Raw genomic sequence first — 24,237 nt, forward strand, 5'->3', positions numbered from 1 at the left:
ATACACATAGCTTTGACGGGATCTCATGGTGAGTTCGAATTAAGCGTGTTCAAGTTAATGAGATTCGACTGTATGTTAGAAAGAAAGAAAAGAAAAAATGCAAAAAGTACTATTTAGGCAAAGGGACAATTTAAATCCACCGAAACACCGCAATGTTTCGCTTGATAATGATGTCTAGAATGGCGGCACTCAAACATCATATGAAACGGGAATGTATCTACTAGTTTCGTCTGTGCAGTCTACGGTCCAATTAGCTGCAAGGGAGCACTTAACTTTCACATTGAAAATGGATGCAGAGAATATCTGCGAGCATACCGGTGAAGACCTCCCAGAGGACAACACAGAACTGGTACAGGTCGGCCATCTTGGTGGGACGACTGCCAGTGAGCACCTCAGGGGCGAGCCAGTGGCAGTAGAAGTCGAGAAAGTCTTCAGATGGAGGGCTGTACGCATCGTTTCCCTCCGCATCCTCGCTGCAATCATTTGTCATCACACCAGAGCAAACTGAACTAGCACTATGTTTTTCATTTGATTATGTAGTTCAAAGATATGTAACTGACTGCTTGTGCCATCAGCCTGCACATGCAGTGTTCTACAAGGTTTATAAAGAAGTATCGGGAAAAGTTTATAAAAAATAGATACATCAGAGGTATCGCTGCAGTGCATCAAAAGTCTTTAAAGTAGATACACTGAACATTGAGACAATCCTCTTGCTAATGACCTTTTCGCCACTCGAAGGCTTTCCGGTTGGTGAATTCAGGAAGGCCTCCCTCAAGAGCGCACTAATGCTGTCATCTTTGTGATCTCTAACGATGCTGCTAAGTACACATTGCACTACACTGACACTTGCATTGTCTTCAATGCTACGAGCAATATAGCAATGTTGGAAGCTTGCACAAGTAGTGGAAGGCTGGACAAACGTGCAGTCTGGATTATGAACAAGGTCTTAATTAGCAAGGACATCATTAAAATGATACAAGTTAACACATTACGAACTAGGAAAGTCTTAAAATTGTATAATTTAAACAGGTCTGAATTATTATAACTTTTTTGTATTACAATAATTAGCATGGACTTAATCAGCAAGGTCACTACTCTTTCTCCTCTTGTCTGTTTTTTATCTTCTCCTTCTTTTTATCTGTTCTCTTATTTAATTCAGAAGGCTCATGACCCGAAGTAATGCACACCCATTGAGCACATCCATCTCGTGTATACGGACGAGATGGATGTGCTCAGCGGGTGTGCTGGCTGCAGGCCATATTATCTGCAAATTACAAGGCGATACACGGAAATGTACTCTTTCTAATAACTAACCTTATTTTTCTAATGTACGTTAGCAGGAACGAGGTCTCTTTATTTATAGTCAATGTTAAGATGAAGAAAAAGAAAAGAGCATGGAAATGACTGAGCGTTAAAGCACCCACCTGCGCTGGACAAACTCGAAGTTCCCAAGCTTTCCTAGGTACGGCGACACCACATAGATGCAGTGTGACGACACGCATCCATGCACCCACTGCCGGCTGTGCAGAAAGAGCAGTGCCTCGCACGTCTGCTGCAGCACGAGCAGTAGACGACTTTGGTCGAGGGGGCCACGGCCTGCAAGCAGCTGCTGCGTGTTGTGCAGGATGTCAAAGAGGCTGCCAAAGTGGATGCACTCGAAGACGAGCAGCATGTCGTCCATGTTCTGCACTGGGCTCACGGCCAGCGGCCACAGCAGGTACGGGTGGAAGGTCAGCCGGCGGACCTTCTCCAGCTCTGTGATGAGGATGTCGGAGCCGGGACCGCGAGTGTGGCTGCCGCTGAGCGACGACTTTTTCACCGACACCTTCAGCTTGTCCCAGTACATGCTGTGTGCACAGGAGGATGCGACAAGATAAAGGAAGTTGCCTTATGCATTTGCCTCAATCAACTTCAAGGCAAATGCCATCACTTCTTTTTCTTCTAAATTGATGTACTGAACTTTCCAGACTCCCCTCTAAAGCTTTCTGTAACTATTGTGGTCTTTCAATGCCTCCATTGTAAACTTTCAGCACTTCACCTTGCTCAGCACTGACTCCGAGATTGGCCCACCCTTGACGGAAAAATGATGCTATGTGATGACGCCACCACACAACGTCATGATTATGTCACATATTTTGGCGATCAGTAACATCACATGGTGATGTCATCATGTGATGATTTTTTTTCTCCTCACTTTTGTAGGCATCCCCAACGTGCAACACCAGCAAGAGATGCTGGACAATTATGGCATCTTAAGCTTACTCCTTATGCTTTTTACTGAGTACAGTCCAGTCCACTTATAATGATATACAAGTGCCTACAAAATCCGATCGTTGTAACAAGTAACTGTTACAAGCGGGTCGAAGGAAAAAAATAACCCAAAAGAGAGGTCAATACATTTAATTTGCCTGCAAGCAAGGTAGTGCAACTATGCACTAGTTTGTAGAAAAGCCATAGTATGTCACCTTTGATTGCTTTAAGCTCAGCATACAGAAATCTTTTTTAAGAGCATCACGGTGCTTCACGTATTTGGGCGGGAGGTTTTTCACAAAAACAAAGTCCCGGAGGGACTGAATGGTATGTTGGGCCTCTTGCGATGAGAGTATTTCAGTAGGCTGCTCAACCACACCGTTGCAATCGCTACTCTCACCACTGTTCGCAACACGTATACAAGCAATGACTGCCTCATGACTGAGGTGCAAATGCAGTCAAATGTATGCATATTCGTTTATGAATTCAAGAGATGGACGGGAACCCCTCTGGTCACTTAAAGACTTGAAGGCAAATAAAATAAACACCGACCATGAACGAAAGAAAAATAAAAGCTAGACTACACGGCTCCCACATGGAATTCTTGTTCACAAATGAATTCATTTGTTCACTTGCGGACAAGGCTTCTCAGTGGGAGCTGAGACATCTTGTATTTATGTTGCTTTCATTAACAATTGACATTTACTTCAATTGTCTTCGTGCATAATTGTTCATTTCAAATACTTCAAAATTTTAAAAAAATTTGAAATAATGTCAAAGTGGATTCAAATACGGTAATGACTTGTTTGCATATTCTTAGTGCTCAAATATTTGGCCATTCGTATATATCTCTCTAGTACCATTCTTCTGAACAGAAAAGCTGTTCAAGCTTTAGCTATTGCGATGGGTCGTTTACAGAAGCTTGTGTTGTCCAGCAACAACTTGGCACAGTTGCACCTGGCTTCGTCATGTGTACCACCTAGCAACGAAAATCGAAGGAAAGGAAGTGGAGAGTAATGGAGAGGAGGAGAAGAAATAAATAAAATTTCTAGAGGAGGGCGGCGGGTATGTATGACCCAAACCTGAATGTCACAACTACTCGGCTTTCCAGGCACGCTGACAGAACAAGCATTTATGGGAACTGTATGAGTGCACTGCCATAAGGGAGAGGAAAGATAGAAAAGAAATTAAGACAAAAAGGCGGGAAAGAGAAGTGGGGGGAGGAGAAAAAAATTGTGGAGGGGAAGTTCACTAGTACTACTATTGCTGTTCTCACAGTCATCGCACCACTACTATGTTGCAGCCCCTAAGGTAGACAGACATAGGGTGGAGTTAAGCTTCATTTTTGTTTTTGCTCTACTCCGTGTAGCGATATCCACTCATTTATGGCTTAGAGCTGTTTATAGGCAATTTTCAATAACAAATGAGTATGCTGACTATATTATAGGTGTCAGATAACGCATAACTGTGTTATGAAACATCCCCACCAGAGGCAAAAAAAAAAAAAAAAAAAACGGGGGCCACTATATACTCACGTCTGCATGAGCGACTGCGGCCCGCTCCAGATAATGTTGTTCTCCTCAGAGTTGTAGAGGTAGTTGCTTCCTATAAATGGCACAAACGTGGTGACGCCAGTCTCGCGAGCTGGGCTGCAGTAAACCTGGAAACAATATGCAGAAGCACTAAAGATACATGGCCAGTAAACAACTATATTTTGTAATGTGCTGTCAGGTATGACAAAGACTAAAGAAGAAATGAAACACACTCGAACCCGATTATAACGAAGTTGCACCTTACAAAAATAAATTCGTTATATCCGAAAATTTGTTATAAAAGTTTATTCCAAACACATGTCTATTGAAAGGCGATTTTTCGTTTACTTTGTTATAACCAGTATTTTGTTATATCAAGGTTTGTTATATTGATGTTTGAGTGTACAATGAAGTACAATAAATCACAATTGTACAATAAAGCACAATATATATGTGGAGTGCCCATTTTCAGCACATATAATACCGTCTCAATTTATTGTTCTTTTAATGAGAACTGACAGACAGTTACCCCAAGGAAAGTATAGGGAATGTTATTAGAAGTAATTGTAATGTTACAATTACTTCTAATAATATCCCCTGTAGAAAACAGATTGAAGATGGAGCTCGGAGGCGAGGAAGAAGAAGTAGCCAGGGTCACGCTCTGCATATTTTTTCTGGTCTGTCAACAATAAACCGAAGACGTATCGGTTCTGCGGTCTCTCTGGTCCTTGTGAAACATGGTGCCGTGACCAAGAGGATCTGAAGACAGACGCACAGACTTCAACCCCATTCGCAACAACGGGTTGAAGAACGAAGCAGCGGCGTCTGGCTCAAGGACGAACTGTCGAGAGAAAGACCACGACCGACGACTGTTGGCGACGCACATAAACAGGCAAGAGCTCTTTAAACACGTTAAGCATGAATAAAGAGGTCCTATCGAAGAAGCGAAATCGATAAGAAGATAGAAGAAGACGCCGATCGAGCGCAACTTATGACGCTTCTGAACCAGATGAAGAGCGTGCCAGAGACGCTAAGACAAGTTAACGAACAGATAGAACCGTTCATTGAAAAAGACGACGCGGAGGCAGAATTTGAAAGAGTTTTGCATTATGAGATGAAGATCGTCGCTGCAACAACAAAAATAGAGGAGCGATTACGCGAGTTAGAACAAGCGACGCAACTGACTACGAGAATAGTCACAGAACAGTCGAGTTCAGTGCAAGGTACTAACCAAATCTTGGAGACGCAAGAGCTTGTTAAGTTGCCACGTCTTGAGATGATCAAGTTTGATGGGAAAAAAACAGCATGGCCAAGGTTTTGGCATCAGTTCGAGACATCGGTGCATAGCAGAGTAAACATGCCGAAGAATCAAAAATTTAATTAGCTTCTGGCGTCTCTGAGCGGAGAGGCTGCGTCCCTCATAGAAGGCTTGCAGTTTTCTGATCAGAATTACGAGCATGCAGTCGCTCTTCTGAAAGAAACCTTCGGACAAGAAGATAATTTGAGAGATACCTACATAAAAGAGCTTGCAAACTTGGAAGCAGTGAAGAGTCCTAAAGATGTAGATGGGTTGAAGAAACTCCTCCAAAAGTTGCAAGTGAACACACGAGCACTGCAGTCGTTAGGAGTGGAAATGGGTAGTTACGCCACAGTGATAGCTCCTGCAGTAAAATCTGCGCTACCGGTGGATATGAGGATTGAGATGAGGATAAAGGAGTTAAAGAAAGGTGACAACAGACCAGCAACTACGGAATCGGACTCAGCGTCAAGAGACAGCACGAGCAGTTTGAAAGAAATTATGGAGTTTTTAAACATATATACGCAGCAGAGAAGAAACTCGAGAGGAAAAATACGACGTTACCCAGTCACCGCACAGTATGAGGCGGCCTAGAACATCTGCGCTTCAAAGCACCTCAATAAAAAAATGCATCTTCTGTGAGATGACTGGACACTACACGGAAGATTGCAGAAGAAGCATTAGTATGCAACAGAAGAAAGAAGCCTTGCAACGGCAACGAAGGTGCTTCAGATGCACCAGACCTCACCACACGGCGAAGATATGCCGCGCTAACGTACGCTGCAAAACGTGCAAGGGAAAGCACGCGATATCCATGTGTCGACCACGTACGCCTGCAGGAAAGTCAGCACAACAGCAAAGCGGTGATGTTGAGCAAGTGCGTAAAAGCGCGCAACCTGACCGGTTAGACACCAGCAAGTCCTGCAACATGCACGCACAGCAGTCTGATGAACACAAGTGCATACTACTGCGGACAGCCTTTTCGTGGACGGAGGGAGAAGACAGCGGGTGCTACGCACGGATTCTGCTGGACAACGGGAGCCAGAGGACATTCATCCTCAAAAGATTGGCAAGAAAACTAGCGTGCAAGGTAAAAAGATCCGAAAGGATTACTGTTGGATCATTTGGAGGAGGAGAGATGGAACTAGACATGAAAGTCGTCGAGGTCAGCGTGAGGAAGGATCCCATCTCGGAGCCAGTCACGATTGAGGCACTGGAGATAGAAGTTATATCCTGTGACGTGCTACTATCGCCACCGTTGACAATACACGAAAGAGCAAGATCGATGGGAATGTGTTTGGCTGATGACAACGAGAAGACGGACAAAGAAAGAAAAAATATGGAAACTTCTATATTAATTGGAGCAGATTATTACTGGACTGTAGTCACTGGTCGCATTTGTGAGATTCATCCAAAAGTAATGGCAATAGAAACAATATTGGGATGGACGGTCCAAGGTCCTGTAGGACTTTATTGTGCGCCGATGAAATCATCGACGGTTATGGTACTCAAGGTCAGTGCCAAGTCAGACACGGCTGTGGATGAACTGCAGCGATTCTGGGACTTGGAAAACATGGGCATCAAAGAGGAACCAGCAACAAAGATGAGTGATGAACATTTGCTAGAGTACGTCCGACAAACAATGGAGTTCAAGGCAGGAAGATACCAAGTACGGCTACCATGGAAGGAAAACATGACATTGGACGACAACAACACCATTGCAGAGAAGAGGCTTATCCAGGTGACCAACAGTGAATTATGGGGGAAAGGCGCCACGTGGATCAAGAATGAAAAACAAAGGCCTGATTATGACATCACGCAAGAATCGGACAGTGATGACAACAAAGACGAAGAAAAGACAGTGGCATGCTTAACTACCACCACGGGTGAAGAAAAGATAATTGATGTGAGCAGATTTGGATCATACAAGAAAGCGTTACGAGTTACCGCGTGGGTGATGCGTTATATAGGAAACCGACAAAAAGAAAGGAAAACAGGTTCGCTGACAGGAGAAGAATTGGACAAGGCAGAGTTTGTGCTGATAAAGCAGGAGCAGAAAACGCTACAAAATGCAGTGACACGAATATATGACAACATGAATCTGTACGGCACGAACATCTTCGAAGATGATCAAGGTGTCCTGAGAGTAAAAGGGAGGCTTCAGTGGAGTGATTTGAGCTTTGATGAGAAGCATCCTCTTATTTTACCAAGAGAAAGTCACTTTTCAGAACTCCTAGTTCTGAACGCGCATCAAGTAGCAATGCACGGTGGCGTTGCGGCAACATTGTCACATCTAAGAACGAAGTTTTGGATTCTGCATGCCCGACAGATGGTGAAATATGTGATAAAGAAATGCATCACATGTAGGAGATTCAATTCTAGACCAATGGCACAAGAAATTCCACCACTACCAGCTGACAGGATAACACAGACGAGGCCATTCGACACAGTTGGTATAGACTTTGCTGGACCACTAAATGCTCGAGAGGAGAAAGGCGAAAAAGTTACAAAGTTTTACATTGTGATATTTACGTGTGCAGTAACAAGAGCCATACAACTGGAGTTGGTCAAGAGGATGTCATCAGAAGCGTTTATACAAGCATTCCGAAGATTTGTAGCTAGAAGAGATATTGTGTACAACTATTTACAGCGATAATGCAAGAGCATTCAAGAAATCTGTGAAAGAGATGAACAAGATATTAAAGATGGAAGATGAAAGGGTTCAACAGTATACCAGTAACCTGAAAATAAAATGGAAGTTTATTGTAGAGTTAGCTCCATGGTGGGGAGGATTTTATGAAAGACTGATCAGAAGCTTTATTTAAGACATCCATGGCAAAAACTATAGGTGCTCGACTTTTGGATGAAGAAGAACTACGGACTGTGGTTGTTAAAGCAGAAGGAGTACTTAACAACTGGCCTCTCACTTATGTGTATGACGATCCTAATGAGCCACAACCCATCGCACCGGCGGACGTTATAGGAGGCAGGCAAGCCATGAACAAGCCGGGAGAAAACAGACTCGAAGAATACAGTTTGCTGAATTACTGGAGTGCAAGAAAACAGGCAATGATAACATGGTGGACCAGATGGAAAAAGGAGTACCTGAGGGAGCTTAAGTGTGCCAGCAGAAAAACAGTGCGTCACGCAAATGTACAAGAAGGAGATGTACTTCTGCTTGGAGAAGCGCGAAAAAGAACTCAGTGGAAACTCTGCAAGGTCGAAAAGATTTTCCCAGGCAAGGATGGACTAGTGAGAACATGCTTGCTTCGTACACCTGAAGGAAAATTAGTCAAGAGGCCGATTCAACTGTTGTATTCGCTCGAAGGCTGCTTCGGTTGAATCTGGCCGGCAGGAAGATGTAGAAAACAGATTGAAGATGGAGCTCGGAGGCGAGGAAGAAGAAGTAGCCAGGGTCACGCTCTGCATATTTTTTCTGTTCTGTCAACAATAAACCGAAGACGTATCGGTTCTGCGGTCTCTCTGGTCCTTCTGAAACATCCCCTATACTTTCCTTTGTGCAATTGTCTGATAGTTATCATTAATTTAGTGCCTAACAAAGAAAATGAGCCCTCGAATTTACTCTCTTTCTTTTATCATTCTAGTAACATAAAGGTAAGGCCAGATAAGAAGATAACAGGACGATACGCACCACTCCAAATCCTCCATCGGCACGGATCCTTTCGCCGCACCAGGGCCTGCGAGGTGCAGCAGGTCGACCGACAAGGCGTCGGCGCAACGAAGCAGCCGCAGCCGCACCACCCTTGGTGGGTGAGCCGTCGAGGCCACCTGCACCACCTGCGGCGTCGTCCTCCAGTAGGGCAGCTGCGTCGCCAAACCGGTACGCCAGAGCACGCCTGCACGCATGGCGCACAGCATGTTAATGATGCAAGGTCTTATGCGGCAAGGTTTTAAAACATGCTGTAAATTTAAGGGCTCTGCCTTGCCGCATCTACTTTCTATTCGACCCCAGTTTCAGTGAGTACCAACAAGCTTGCATCAATGCATTTTTCCAGTTGATTTGAAAACCTATATTCACAAACATTTCTGTTCGTAAAGGCTATTTGCTATCAGCTGATCGCCATCACTAATAACATTACGTTTAGTGCCACGATTGGCTAAAATTTGCTCTGATCAACAATTCTTTGACATAGTAAGAATTATTAAATAGTGAATACAGGCCCACATAATACAGGTGTAAGCCACCTATTTACTTCATAATAGCACAGCTAAGTATACTCATTTATTACCTATGCTTTACAAGCACAATAATGGCACAGAAATGTACTACACATGTGTCCGACAAAATATGCGATAAAGCTGCTTCCACAGCTGACTGCAAGAAGCGTGTCCTTAGGAGGAGGATAGATACTGCACACTTCTGTATGGCATATAATATATGAATGAAACTTGCTGCATGTGAGAGAGCGAGCTAAATTATAGCAGTCGCAGAACCTCAATTACAGCACTCGCAATGACTTGCACCATTCTGTGCGCCAACTGGCCAGTGTGGGCAAAGAAAACACTGCCAACTTATTGGTCTACCGCTGTAACAGAGCTGGTGAGTTGTGGTTGCAGCTGTTTTAGTTCACACAAACGAGGGTTGAGAGCTGCACGATTTTGCTGTGCAAATGCGCCGGTTACTAGCTTTCTTTGTGTTTCACAGGCTTTCTTTGCAGCTTAGAAAAAAGGATACGCATGAAAATTCCTATAACGCAAATAATGCAGTGGGGTTTTTGAAGATGCTCTCAAACTTGGCCAATCCCATTTCCCGCCTAAAGTCAGTATTTATCAATTTTGTTGAATAATCCTAATAAACAAATTAATTACAAAACAAAGAGACTGCCCTTAGTGAGCAAGGTGGCTGTCAGCAATGTAACACATTTCACTCGCACGGCTCTATTATTGTATTGTTTAACCTTTGGACAAGTTATCTGGGACACCCTGTATATCTAGATTTGCAAGACATGACAAAGATAAATAAAATGCCATTACATGCAAGAGCAAAATGAGCCCAAAAAAGCATCTTTTCTTGTATCAGAAAGTTAGCTCTGTCATAATGTCTCAAAACCTACCGTTTCTGAAGGAGGTGGTGGGTTTGAAAGAAAAAAAAAAAAAAACCCATTAGAAAAGTACATCTAACAATGGTTCCTTGCCGTTTCTGTTTGAACTTGCAGTGACGTGAAAGATTTCAAAGGCATATAGACAGGTTGTCCACCAATCCGACATTTCTAAATTCCCCGACTTTTCCAGGTTTTCCATGATGCTTAAAAGCGAATTCCATGACCGCCACATCTGCTTGTAAAACTGTAAACTGGAAACAAATTTTTGAGTGATAAAAAAAAATCAGGCGCTCTATACAGAAGAAGTAAGCATATTTACCAGACGCACGCAGAATGTTTTGAGCCCAAGCTGTCAATGTGAAAAAATATGTATATCTGTCCAAAATAAAACCCCTAGCCAGGCAGTGAGCAAGTCAGCCGTTTGATGTTCAGAAGAACCACGAAGCGAACACACCAGTTAAAAGTAACCACGGAATAATGTTTCATGAAGCCTGTGACAGTCTGACATTGCAGTCAAAGCTGCTAGGAAATGTAGAAGTGGTGCCATCTTGCGGCGTCCGTGTAAAATGAGGACATGAGAGCCTGGTTGGTTCTGCCACTAGAGAATAATCTAGTTTACTATAATGGCTGTAGCCCGCGGTGCTTAGGATGTGGATTGGATTGAATTAGGTCGACCTGAACTGCTGCATTTATTGACTGAAATTTTTAGGGTGTGGATTTAATTAGATCTGGTTCGACTTGGACTGCTGTATTTACTATTGATTTGTGACCCCGCCTAATTTAAGCCCTTCTAAAATATATTTTTCAGCAAAAAAAAGAGACTAACTTCTACTCGCATCTTTTGTGTACCTTGCCTTGACAACGAGTAACAACAATGTTTCAAAAACAGAGGCGTCCTGCAAAGTTTTATTTCTTTCTTTTTCCGACGAGCACATGCATGTTTGTATTTTATGTCTCTGGGCTCTGATGCTTGAAGTGCAAGGAAAGTCCTCAAACGGCTGCAATGAAAGCTGAGGACAGCTATTAAAGTGCTGACGTTTGAATATGTGGTGGCAAGAAGGAATCTGTCAAAGGCGCAACAGCTACCTTGATTCTACAGATGAATCACGAATGTCGGCACATTACCTTGATTTACGTACTCTTCTGTGGACGTCACGTTAAAAAATAATTGTAGATTTATTTACACAATCTCACGAAACTGAAATGAGAAATTTAGCAGAAGTTACCCAAGTGCTACCCTTGAAACACGAGCTACCAGCAATAAGTGTGTAGCTGAGGGCGTTTGCTGTTGCATCACCAATAATAATAATAATAATAATAATAATAATAATAATAATAATAATAATAATAATAATAATAATAATAATAATAATAATAATAGCCTGGCAAGCTTCTGCTGACGGCAGCTCAAGCCTAGACAAACCAGACAACCTTCAAGCCGAACAGTAATCGTGGCCTAAAAAAACATGAATAAATTTACAGAAGTGAGTAATGTGGTTCGAAAGTAAGATCTGCAGTTTGATATGTAGAAGCAACACACCACAATAGTGCATGTACCAATGTGGAAGCTAAGGAATGTTTTAGCCAATGTGAAAGACAAGTTGCCGAGCAGAAATTTTCTTGGTCTTGTTAAAGCCATAAGCTGCCATAATTGTGACAAACCACTACATTGGTGGAACTGGTGATTTAAAAAAAAGATTTAAACAAAACTATGACGCCACGAAACGATGCGTGTCCTCAACTGCCCTCGCTGAGCAAGCAGAATCTACAGACTACCAAATAGGCTGGTCAAATGCACGAGTTCTGAACAAAAAAAAAAAAAAAAAAAAACCCCATCTTCTCAGAAGCGGCATTAAAGTAAATGCGTCACAGAGTCGTGGGGGTATCGCCTAAATGTTGCATAATTGGGTATGGTTTGGGAATGCTTAATTATTATTTCGTCTTTATTATTTCTATTTATTGAATAAAGGAGAAGCGTTGCCTTCAATGAGTAATGGGACGCTGATGTTGGGTTGTGGCCCACTAGTGGTTGATGATACTGTTGCTTCTATCGCATCTACACGAGTCAAGCAAAGTGTCAAGTCAAGCGAAATCCAAGTAAAGGTGCCCTTCACTGAATTTCGAATGCTAAATCTCGTGGCCAGTGAATGTTTGTGCAGTGCGAGCAGTCAATTTTTACTATTAGACACTGCCTGAGTCGGCCTTGCGAGGCGAAAGAAAGGGGGGGAGCGACAGTTGGCACAAGACGCGAGCATGCGGCACGAGATGCAAGATGCAAGCATGTGCAGTAGGAGTATAGACACCACCGCTGACACGAGATTTGCATGTTGGTGCGACTACTAGAAAATGCTCCACATTTAAAAGAAGCTTGCATCATGCCAGCACCTTGAATCTAGATACGGACGACTATACATATGCTTAACAGGAGTGATGCCCATCACTCCTGTTGCTGAGCATCCTTGCTGCACATTGTCTCCTGTTGCTGTACATTGTCTGACAATGTACTCTTGCTGCTTAAGTGACTTATTTAGGCGTACTTGAGTACGCCCTGCCTTTCTTATGGCTTTTATTGTGAACAAGGCTTCTTCTTATATCTGGCGCCGAAACGTCACCAAACTTTGTGTTCCATAGGTCGTGTATCCTTTCGCGTTTACACTAAAAAACAACAGTTAAGCACATTCTTTTTTTTTTTCACACCTCTTCTAGCATCTCACTGTAGTTGCAGTTGAAAGAGGAACTTTTTAAGCTTTGATCAATGGTAATGCTTATTCTTGCGACAGTCGCACAGAACTGCTGTCGGTTTCCATGAACTGGCCACATTTTTCAGAAAGTGCCTGACTTTTCCACGATTTTTCCAAACGTGTCCGAATTCCCTGACTTTTTCAGGTTTTACAGGTTTTCCAGGTTGGTAGACACCCTGATAGGCCAATACAAATGTTACCTGCAAAAGTAAACTGTATTTTGTAGACATACGAAAAAAAAGGGGGGGGGGGGGGGCATTTGCATAGCCAATTAGCTAGCCAACCATTTAGGTGCAGTGGTTAGAGTGAGTAATAAAAAAAGACCAACTAATTTTCACTTCTAACACTGATTTCACTGTCACAAAATAATGAAAGGTCTGTAATAAAAAAATAGTTAGTCTAAGCTAACTTCACATTTCGCTTTTGTGTCCCTTGAATTACAAGAAAAAAATGAGATGCATTCATACTCTGATATTACCACACAGAACAATATTCGCCGAGTCTCGACTAGTGATAGCGAAACGTTCATTTGCACAAATTATTATTTATCTTTTCGAGAGGCTATGTACACAATTGTGTACACTACTCGTTTTTGCAACTTCCATAAAGTAGAGGCTAACAAAGAGCAAGATATATAAGATATATTGTACTTTGAATAAATTGAAGCTCCTGCATAATAAATTTGGCGGCATTTAACTTTATTTTGCAATGATACATATAACCACTTTTATGATGGCACTACTACGCTTGACGAGTCGTGCGATGTGCCGCTTCCTGCAAGCAATGTGAAAAGCAGCATTTTTCTTTGCTCATAATGGACATAACCAAAAATAAATTCTGACTTTATCAATAGCCTGACATTTTGTTCTAATTATGCTAAAGTAAGCATCAATATCTTCAGGGTAAAGAGATATTTAATTACAACTTAATTAGGATGAATTACTATAACACATAAATTAAAGCATCATCATATTATTTGTGTAGCAATAGAATATTGAGTGCCTTGAAGTAACATTGTAGCGATTTGACACATTTACAGACAGTTCTTTGTAGGTGGGGTTTGAGAGAGCAGAGCAGGTCAAGGAAGCTAAGATGTCAAGAACATCTTAGTCGAAATCAAGAAGAAAAAAATTGGCATGGGTAGAACACATAGAGAGAAGTAAGAGTGGAAATCTCATTTAAGGGTAACAGACTGGATTCCTAGAGAAACCAGAAAAGACAGAAAGTATAAGGGGCAGATGAGATTAAGAAGCTTGCAAGAATAATGTGACCTGGCCACAGCTGGTGTGACACTAATTGCAGAAATGTGGAAGAGGCCTGTGCCTTGCAATTAGGCAGTCAGGCCAACGATAATGATGATTACTTCATGGTGATGGGCTGGGTGTCGTTTACCATAGCTGCCTACTCTTTTACCAATGCAGTAAATATGACACACCAGTATAACCACGTATCTGCTTCACATAGCACAACAATTTACCTGAGAAAAATTTGCGGTCATTTTGTTTCTTTTAAATGTGACAAATAGAATATCAAATGCACAAATTGTCGTATATAGAGATCGATTCACTTTGTGTTGATGAAGGCGACCAGCTTGCGTCGGCACTGCGGGTCGGCGTGTCCCAGCGCCCAGTCCTGCGGCGTGCGGCCCGATGCGTCGCGCAGCCGCAAGTCCCCGCCGCACTCCAGGAGCTGCTGGAGCAGGGCCCGGCTTCCACGGCGACACGCCGCGTGCACAGGAGTCGCGCCCTCACTGCATCGGCTGCAATGTACACGTCATCACACATGTAGAGCTGTGCACTCGCACATCCCCCAGCCAACGGAGTAAAGTACACTCAAACCTCAATATAACGAATCCAGAAATAACAAAATTGTGGTTATAACGAAGTAAATTAAAAGTTGTCTTGTGATAGGCATAATGTCAGAAATATACCATTATAATGAATTTTCTGAGTAGCAAACTTATTTCAAAGTAAGATGCAACTTTATTACCATAAAGTTTGAGTGTAATGCAATGACGCACTGCCATCAGAGCAAGGTGTTATTTTGAGTATCGTCAAATTCAGCCATTTCATGGTTCTCTTAGTAGGATGTCACGGACGCTCTGATTGGTACAATATATATTATGTTCCGTCATACTGTAATGGCGGGATTTCGCGATTTCCACGAGTAACACGCGTATGGACTTCATGCAAAATTTTTTCGTCACTACACGTGAGTGGACACCTTTCTAATGTGAGTGTTGGAGAGAGCCCCGCTAAATACACGTAGCCATACATAGCAAACTATATTGAAATGAATATTCTTGAAGCATAGCTGAAAGACCTGTGTGTATAAATCCATATGAGGCATAAGTGCCGTAAAGTCAATTACGAAATTACTAGGAAGCTAGTTAAAACAGAATGAAAACCAGACGTTCATTAAAGTTGAAACGAATCCGCATGTTACTGTTTTGATTGACATAGAGAAGAGTAAACAAAAACATGGCGCCTTGTTACATAGCGCGAACGATAGGTCTATCTTATCTTTTCACGAGAGAGAAAAATGCTGCCATGCTGGGATTCGCGCGGCATGATGATGATGATAATTTTTCCCGCCAAACAACGAGGCCCTCTATTCCCCGTTCTTGATACACATGACAGAAGCCGGCACCTCCACGGCTCAAATTAAAAGCAGGCAAAGTTAAAAGCAGGCAGACAAGGATTTCTTAGCCCTTTGCAGCTTCTTCCACCAGGCGGATGACAATTGTTGCTACGAAGCAGGCTCCTCACTTCGCAGCAGGGCTTGCCAGGCTTCTCTACAATTTATGTACGACTTATCCTGGGGGGTGGGGGGCTATAGCGTATTCCCGCATTATGTAGTCGAGGCTTGATCCCTCTCGCCCAACAGTGCTTGCACTAATCGCCTTTCCTATCGTCGGTGCAAAGGTGACATGTCCAAAACGGGTTTATAAAATTGGTACAAAGGCTGATGTCACAGTCCCGACCTCCCATTTCTGGGGGGTCACGATACTTAGGACTGCCCATATGGGAACATGGCGGTGCCATGGGAACCGTCTATGTAAAGATGCATATACACCATTCACTCACAAGTTCGGGTCGGCGCCGGCCTGCAGCAGGTAGGGGACGGCATTGATGGGTCCGTCCGTGATGGCCACAAACAGGGCCGAGTTTCCGCTGGCATCCACTGCGTCTATGGGGGTACCTGCGCACACACGCATCGACAACCACCACACAATGCAAATGAAAACAACACGTAACACACCACAGGCCTAATGCCTGCCCATGCTTCCTTGTATTTGCAGTGATGGAAGTGACTTTTCACTTTTTGGAGCATACCTTGGATCAGGCAAGGTACTGTATTGGAGCAGCCATAAGTGTTTTTGGAGTAGAAATATGTGAGTTTGGAGCAGCTATCGGTGTTTTGAAGCATATACAAGATTTGCTGTACACCAATCGGAGTTCAAAACATCTTGTAAATATTAATATTATAAGATATATATCACAGGCAGCAATCAATATAAATTTCAAGATGCAAAACAATTAAAAACATGGCTGGTTATTAAAAATATAGTGCAAAATGAGCTATATATTTAAAGTACTATTATTTGTGGCAGATTTCAAAAGCTGAGCATCGCATTTTAGAAGCAACCACAGTACCGCATAACTGTTGCCAAATAAGTGGTATATAATCGATTCAGATAAAAGTAATCCAGCTCATTTTCATATTTCAGCCTGTAAGTCTAGTTAAAAAAAAACTGAAATGAGTTAACGCTTAATATGCTGGTTCTTGTCACACAAATGAGATCAGTGCCAATAATGCTGCACAACACACTGGGATGATAGTAAACAGGTTCTTTTCAGTTTCTTTAGGACTTATGAGCTGGTAAACTAGTAAAAGTCAGTCGCATTCTCTCAGTGCAATTTTGGAGCAGGTTTGGAGCAATTACTAACAAAAATCATTGTTTGGAGCAGCATGGAGCAGCATTTCTCTTTTGGAGCAGTTTGGAGCAATTGGATCAGTACTTCCATCAGTGCATACGGTTCATTGAAAAACAAGGATTGGTATGCACAGTCGGTGCCATAGGTTTGGAGACCATTACAGGCCCGAAAAAACTGAATTTCCCAGCAATCCGTGAACACACTCTGTCATGGGCGTCGACGGGAGAATGGGTGCCAAAAGCGCACTTGTACCTCCTAAGCGTCAATAATTCTTGCCCCCCCCGTCAGAGCCACGCCAGTGCCGCCCCTCCACTGCAATGCAGGATAGGTTTGCAATCCCCCTGACAAAATCCTGTTGACGCCCGTGTATTCTGTCGACCTGCACAGTACATATTGTTTATGCATTGTGGAATGAATTGAAAATCTAAACTCCACCGGCCTGCCGAAGCAGATGGAATATTTAGCTTTCTCTTGTCTCGTGGTCCCCAAACTCTCCACGCTGTCTGTACGAAAACCTCACAGATGTGTCATAGCAAAAAAAAGAAAAAAAAGAAAAGGAAGTACGGGCGTGGACGCGGTTTGTTTCATGGCAGTGACCCGACACTGACACGGTGATAAATTAGTACCATGATGACAATGCTTGTAAGGATGCTCGCGATCACTAACAATCCTTATGACAACAATGAATTAATTTTTGCGCCACTTCGAGCATGAATTCATTTTTGTGCCAGTGCCAACGACACAGCGGCAAGGCCTATATGAGTTGGTCAGGTGCCATACACTGCAAAGAAACACACACACACCAACACGCCGACCCGCACACTTCAAATAACAGTGATGGAAGAGACTTCTTACTTTTTGGAGCATACTTTGGAGCAGCCATAAGTGTTTTCAGAGCAGGAAAAAATGCTAGTTTAGAGCAGCTATTGGTGTTTTAGGAGGAAATATTAAATTTGCCATACATTAATTTGGAGTTCAGAGCTTTGTCAAAGCATCTCATAAATATTTTTTTACTATAAAATATATTTACCAGACAACAATTAGTGCAAACAATGCTAGGTTGTCAAAAATGTACTGCGAAATGAGCTACAAATTGAAATACAGTTAAACCCTTTTGTAAGAGACATGCTCAGGGCAGCGATTCTTGTCTTTTATATGAGATGCGTCTTATAAGCAGAGGACCTTAATGCATTTTCCAATGCCCCTATTTTACTGTAGGCATACTGGTGTCTTTTACACCCATTTGTCTCTCATATCACCGTCTCTTATAAAGGGGTTCGACTGTACCAGTATTCGGGGCACAAATCAAATTAAACCAGAAAAGCTAAGCGCCACATCTTAGAAGCAACCACAGTCCCATATAACTGTTACCAAACAAGCAGTACATGATAGGTATGAGATGAAAGCATTCCTGCTTGTTTTCACATTTCACCACACTTGCCTGCATGTGTAGCTGAGAAAAAAAAAAAGAAACAACAGCGAAATGACCTATATGCTTAATATGTCAGTTCTTGTCGCACAAATGAGATCAGAGCCGATAATGCTGCTCACTAGTAGCACACTAGAATGATAGTACGCGGATTCTTTTCCCTTTCTTCAGGACTTATGAGGAGTCGGCCACACATTAAAAGTTCGTCATTCTTATTCTCCGAGTGTCCTTTTAGAGTAGGTTTGGAGCAATCAGTAACAAAAATTACTGTTTGGAGCAGCATGGAGAAATGGGAGCAACACTTCCATTACTGAAATTAGAACAGCTCGGAGGTCAGAGGACCACTAAAAGGACAAAGATGTGTGTGTCTTGCAGGCCTTCGATATCGCTTTATCGGACAATAAAACTTATTTGCTTCAGCACGTGCCGCACGAGCGCTTGACGTTCTTGGGGCAAAGCGATGATGTTGAATGGTGTGATCATTGTATTGCTTTTATAATTTCTATCGTTTTCCCCCCTATATTTTGTTATAGACTGCATAGGTATATATTTTGCACTGCTGTGACAATAAGCCTTGTCTGTGCTGTTGTCTGTCTCCTTTCTTTTACTAGTATTCTGTCTTGTGCGCTGTTTTCAGTGCAAGCAAATCACACCAACTCACCCGAGCATCCACTTCAGCCACTCGCACAATACACTCACAGCCCTTATTTCAGAATACCTGCCCTGAGCGTACCGACCCGCCTTTGTCCTTTTGTAAGTTTCCTTAGTATGCCTAAAATTCCCAGTCAGTATTTTACTCACCACATACCAAAATCTTGCATAGATTCTGGATGACCAATCGTGAATCCTGAATTCTCATTCTTTTTATTTGTACGCACTACTTGCATCACCAGAATGTCACCATTCGATAACGCTCCAACGCTTCATTGGATGTGGTCACCAATTGTTTCTCGTAAGTTATAGCCAGTGTAGTGCATGTGCAGGTCGCTCGGATTATATAAGCTCATCCCTACTTAGCTTCTTTATTTCATCGGATAGCACATGACTAGTAGCCTTATACCTTCTTTTGGGTAGACTTCTCTTGAGTTTCAAGTAGCAGCAGCTGTGAAGCTGTGAATGATGTCTACTCGTAAGATACCTATACTCCTTAACTATGCTATCTGTGAATGTTGTTGTTTGCACAGAATCAACAATTTAGTTGGCATTTAAAGGGGCCCTGAAACACTTTTTCATGTAACCACAGAATGAATTCACAAAAAGAGCTTATTACTTCACAAATTAAATGATGCAAAAATTTTCAGAATCCATCTCATACTAGCGCAGTTACAAAGAATTGTCGCATGCTGCAATTGCTTTCTGCTCTCGTCCCGGCGAAAGCGCTGGAAGCTAAGCATGGAGGGATGGCAGGGGCAACGAAAATGGGTCCCGCGCACCTCCTAACCATGAGCTTTTTCGTTGTTTTTTTTCGTATACGCGGCTTTATGCAAGCGATCGCGAGCGCACGCGTGGACAAGTCACGGCCCCCCCGCGGTGGTCACTGTAACGACCAAGCGCGCCATGTTCAAATCGGCCAATGGATGATAGATGGGCTTGCTACGTGTGATTTTTGGGCGACTTCTGTCATTTGTAGAGAGAAGAGAAAGCAATTTTTTGCGGACTTTGATAATTTATTGTGAATTCCAGGCTGCGTATACTGCGCTATAATATTTGACTCGAGTGTTGTCGGGAGCCTCTACTAACGATCGGCAGCGTTTTCTGACCATGCTCAAAAAGTGTTGCAGGGCACCTTTAAAAGGCGGGGGGAGTCTCAACCTTTCTACGCTCATGCGTGTGTGGTGCGTGTTGTACAAACAACATGAGTAAACGTTTCGCGGGAAGAGGGGGGGGGGGGCTTAAATCTCCCCCACCCAACCAGCTTCCTAGCTACGCCAAAGGTGTACTACGTTGTCGAGCTTGGAAGCGTCATCCAACTACACCGCACCGACAGTTTGAGAAGTCCATACGCCCAGTCTATGCATGAACACTACGTTGTTAGGATCCACAGAATTTCGTTAAGAAGACTTGCCATATGCAACAAGCGTCTATATATACTGCAACATGTTCAAAATAGAACCAAGCGTGACACGTCAAAGAAGCGTTGTGTTCTGCAAACAATGACAAAACGTGACGCAGAGCTGCCGCACGGCATTCTACACAGGTAAGTGATCAGCGCCAGCAACACCTTCCACAATAAAAACGAGTGCACAAGCACGCAACTTCAGAGCGTCGTGCGGCAGAAAATTTGGTAATTAAACCATGGAAGACTTCGTATTACAACACAGCGACCATGTGAAAACTACCGTTACACATCAGTATAGTTAACTAGACAGCACCCATAGCGTTCCCAGCACGCTGCCTTGAACTTTATTTTTCAGTACTATTACATTTGTTTGACTATATGCAACTATAGTGCCAGCACGATTGTGAACAGAACGTTGTTAGCAGCGGCATTGCGGGACGCGTCGATTCGAACACGCTCGACTATCATGCGTAAAATCGTTGTGAAGCGCTTGTACAACGCTCTTGTTCAAGGAACTCGCGTCCAGAAAGCCACCGCTCACAGGAAAGCATAGTCGCGACACTAGAGAAACACGGCGTCGCCGGTCAGAGAAACACCAGCGGCCCTCTGAAAGACCACGCCGTCATCAAACCGCGCTTACCTTCGGCGACAAGTCGAGAGATAAGCCTGCACCTATCGTGCCGCACCGCGTCGTGAAGCTTGGTGCCGCTGGCCATAGTTCACACACAAGCACGGACCAGTACCGAACTGCAAGACAACGTACGGAACACGAAAGACAACAGACAGACTTGACGAGGACATCCAACAAGGAAAATGTCCACTCGCAGAACGGCGTTCGATTACGGTTCGCACCTTCTTTCTAGCGCGAGCGTGGAGATACTGGAGAAAGAAAAGCGCGCGCTGCTCAGAACGTGGGAAGAGGGGAATGACTCGGCCAACTCGGCTCGGAGTGGGCGCTGACGTTCATTGGACGCCGGCCGCCTGATACGTCAAATCGCGTCTAATTCGAAGTTAGTGGGGCAAGAAGGCGCAACGGTCGCTGTGTTCTGTGGTGCAGCCGTCTCCGCGACGCGACGGCGCTTGTTTGTCGCTGGTGCTTGTCGCCGTCGCAAGGAAATTGCCTACATGCTTTAGTCGCGCGCTAGTGTAGACGTCTGTTTTGGTTCACGGTGGTTCAGGCTTGCCTGAAGCTCGCATCTCAACCTGTCGCGCGTTCTTTGTGTTTTGTGGTATTACGTTCTTTCATCGCATATCACATACTCACAGCGGGGATTGACAAATAACGGGGTTGCCGCACTGGCGCTGGCGTGTGGTCCTTGTAGTCCTTGTGAGGTTGATTCTAGCACTGCATCCTCTCGAATACCCGCGCCTCCATCTGTACCGCGAGTAAGAAACATTTAAAAAAAAAGGTATTCTCAACCTGTACATTGAGTTAGTATCATTAAAAAAAGTACTTTTCAAGTTGTCTTGCCACCGACAACGCTTTTTTTTATGTACATGGGACATAGTAGTGTTTCTTGAAAAAGACGTTTGGCGGATTTCCTGGCTGATGGTTGTCTCGTTCGTTATGTCCTCTACCGCTCGTACATGGGACATAGTAGTGTTTCTTGAAGAAGACGTTCGGCGGATTCCCTGGCTGATGGTTGTCTCGTTCGTTATGTCCTCTACCGCTCGCCGATCGGGGCCCCGTCCACGCACTTTTCTAACCGTCTCCCAATCTTGACGTTTCTCCCTATTTCATTTATTCCCTGCTTATCCGTTTCCTTGTGAACTTTGCTAAGGTGTCGCACTTTGATGCGGACAGTTTCGGGGCTAACTTTTCATCCCCCCCCCCAGATCACTACCCTCGCCATCTCCAATGTTTCTTCACATTCGGGATTCTTCAATCTTCATGACTTGCTCCCATCTTGTTATCCCGCAATCCCCTTTCCCCCAGCATAGGATAGCAAACCGGAGGTGCGTCTCGTGAACGTTCCTGCCTTTCCTCCTCGCTAAATAGTGTTATTTTATACGTATCACTAACTTCTGCCCCATGCTGGTATTCAGGAAGTGAGTAAGTTATTAAAATCGAAAGCCTTTAGACGCTTTATTTGTTAAACGTGAAAATTGACCAGTGTTTCCCGTCGATGGCACGAACACGAGTGATGCAAAAGATAGTGGTCACGTGATGACGTCACAGATTGCTTAAATTTGTCACATCGCCACGACAATAGAAGTTCCTAATAATACACTGGAGGGAACTCTGGCGCTAGTGTATATGGGAGCTGCAACGCATGGCACTTAAGCGAGCATGAAAACTATAGGTAGTACATAAATTTGCCTAGTTTTCGCACATTACGTTCCGTTTAGCTTCGCATGGATTTATGCTTTGTCACGCAACAACAATCAGCAATAGTTTACCAGTTACGCTTCCCCACCTTAATAGGCTTACCAATTCGAATCCGGTCACGATGTTCAATTATTCGAAACAAAACCGAAACACAGCAATAAACGAATCCAGAAGTGCAATTCGAGGCCCGCAAGTATGAAGACTAGGCGAATGCATGTACTACCCATAATTCCTATGCCTGCTGAACGATCGCGGCGCCAGAGTCCCCCCCCCCCCCCCCCCCAGTTACTATTAGGAAACTTCATGACCAGGATGGTACATCACGTGACGTCACATGATGGCGTATACACATGACATCGTCGCTTCGTTAAAGGCGGGTTGATCAAGGATGCTGTGCAAACACAGATGGTGCGCAGAAAACTTGCAATGCCTTGAATCACGCAGGCAGTTGTAAAACCGCGTTAGGCGCGGGAATCTTGCAACGCTTCCGATCACAGAGGTGCTAGGCGCGGAAAGCTTTCGGTGGGCAACGGGGGTAAGAACGATACATCGAGTGAGAAGAAAATAAGATGGCTTTCGACTTGAAGTCGTTCAAGTCGAATGCTTAAGAGAAATTAAGATATTTTTTTATAGAAAATAAGATGAAAGCCGCTTCTGCTCAAACTCTCTGCCGTTTCATACCCTTAGAACAGGGATGAGGCCAAATACATCTGAAGATGAGTCCAGCATGAATACATCGCCTAGCAACGTTGTAAATAAAGAAAACACTGCGTCTAGTGGTGTAACCAGGCGTGGCCATCCTGGTCCATGTTAGGTCCCCCTCCCACGAAATTTTTTCACCGAAAGCTGTATATGGCTAGGGGAAACGAAAAACCGTTCGGCATCGCGAGCCGTTTCCATTGGCTGTACTGTCAGTTACGTATTCTTAGCGTCGTTATCAAGCACACGCTCGATTGGCTGCGTTGGGAGTGACGTCGCCCATCACTTCGCACCTGCGGCTTCTATGCCTCCGTCACGAAAAGAGGGAGAGGCAGTGTCGCCTGGGTAACGCATCGGCGCGAATTTCGCGCTGGTTGCCGTCGGGCCGCGCCTACGGACGCTGGTCGCGCCTGGCGTCAGGCTATAGAGTGCTCGCGTTTTGCTAACGTAGCGTCACTGTGCCCAGCGTGCGCGTGCGTCCACACTATATTGGAGTATATAATTGGGCCATTCATGATGCGCTCGCGGTCGTTTTGCTAGCTCCTCATATACCAAATGGAGGACGAAATATATGACTGGTGCAAACCTGATAATACTGACACGTGTGTCATGTAAGAACATGACACTAAAGCACGCTAACAGCGTGATCACGGCCGTTTCGCTAGCTCCACATATACTAAACGTGGTATCACGTGATGTGAATAGATGACGAAGGTAAACGACACATCCAAACATGATAATCATGACACATAAGTCATGTTCGGCATCATTTACCTCCACATCGTGACGTTGTGCTGATTTTAAAGTGACATCAACCTTTCTTATTCGTGCTTTGGATATCACTGATTCACACTGTACGTGGGATCGGCCAGTTTTTTATTTTTTCTTTCTTCATATATT

At 43.8% G+C, this 24,237-nt stretch overlaps 1 protein-coding gene across 1 annotated transcript in view; it reads right to left on the reverse strand.

Annotated features, from left to right (window-relative positions):
- The window catches only part of LOC119179147 (uncharacterized), a 51,155-nt gene extending 29,911 nt beyond the window's left edge, over positions 1-21,244 (reverse strand). Inside the window, exons 1-7 of the mRNA XM_037430218.2 lie at positions 20,950-21,244; positions 15,970-16,084; positions 14,451-14,642; positions 8,732-8,936; positions 3,786-3,910; positions 1,425-1,847; positions 316-473 (exon numbers count right to left, since the gene is read on the reverse strand). Of these exons, the coding sequence (XP_037286115.2) occupies positions 316-473; positions 1,425-1,847; positions 3,786-3,910; positions 8,732-8,936; positions 14,451-14,642; positions 15,970-16,084; positions 20,950-21,025 (1,294 nt within the window). The 5' untranslated portion in view covers positions 21,026-21,244. The remainder of the gene's footprint in view (positions 1-315; positions 474-1,424; positions 1,848-3,785; positions 3,911-8,731; positions 8,937-14,450; positions 14,643-15,969; positions 16,085-20,949) is intronic.
- Between the last annotated feature and the right edge of the window lie 2,993 nt (positions 21,245-24,237).

Source organism: Rhipicephalus microplus, chromosome 7 (assembly GCF_043290135.1).
Source record: "Rhipicephalus microplus isolate Deutch F79 chromosome 7, USDA_Rmic, whole genome shotgun sequence".
Lineage (NCBI taxonomy): Eukaryota > Metazoa > Arthropoda > Arachnida > Ixodida > Ixodidae > Rhipicephalus > Rhipicephalus microplus.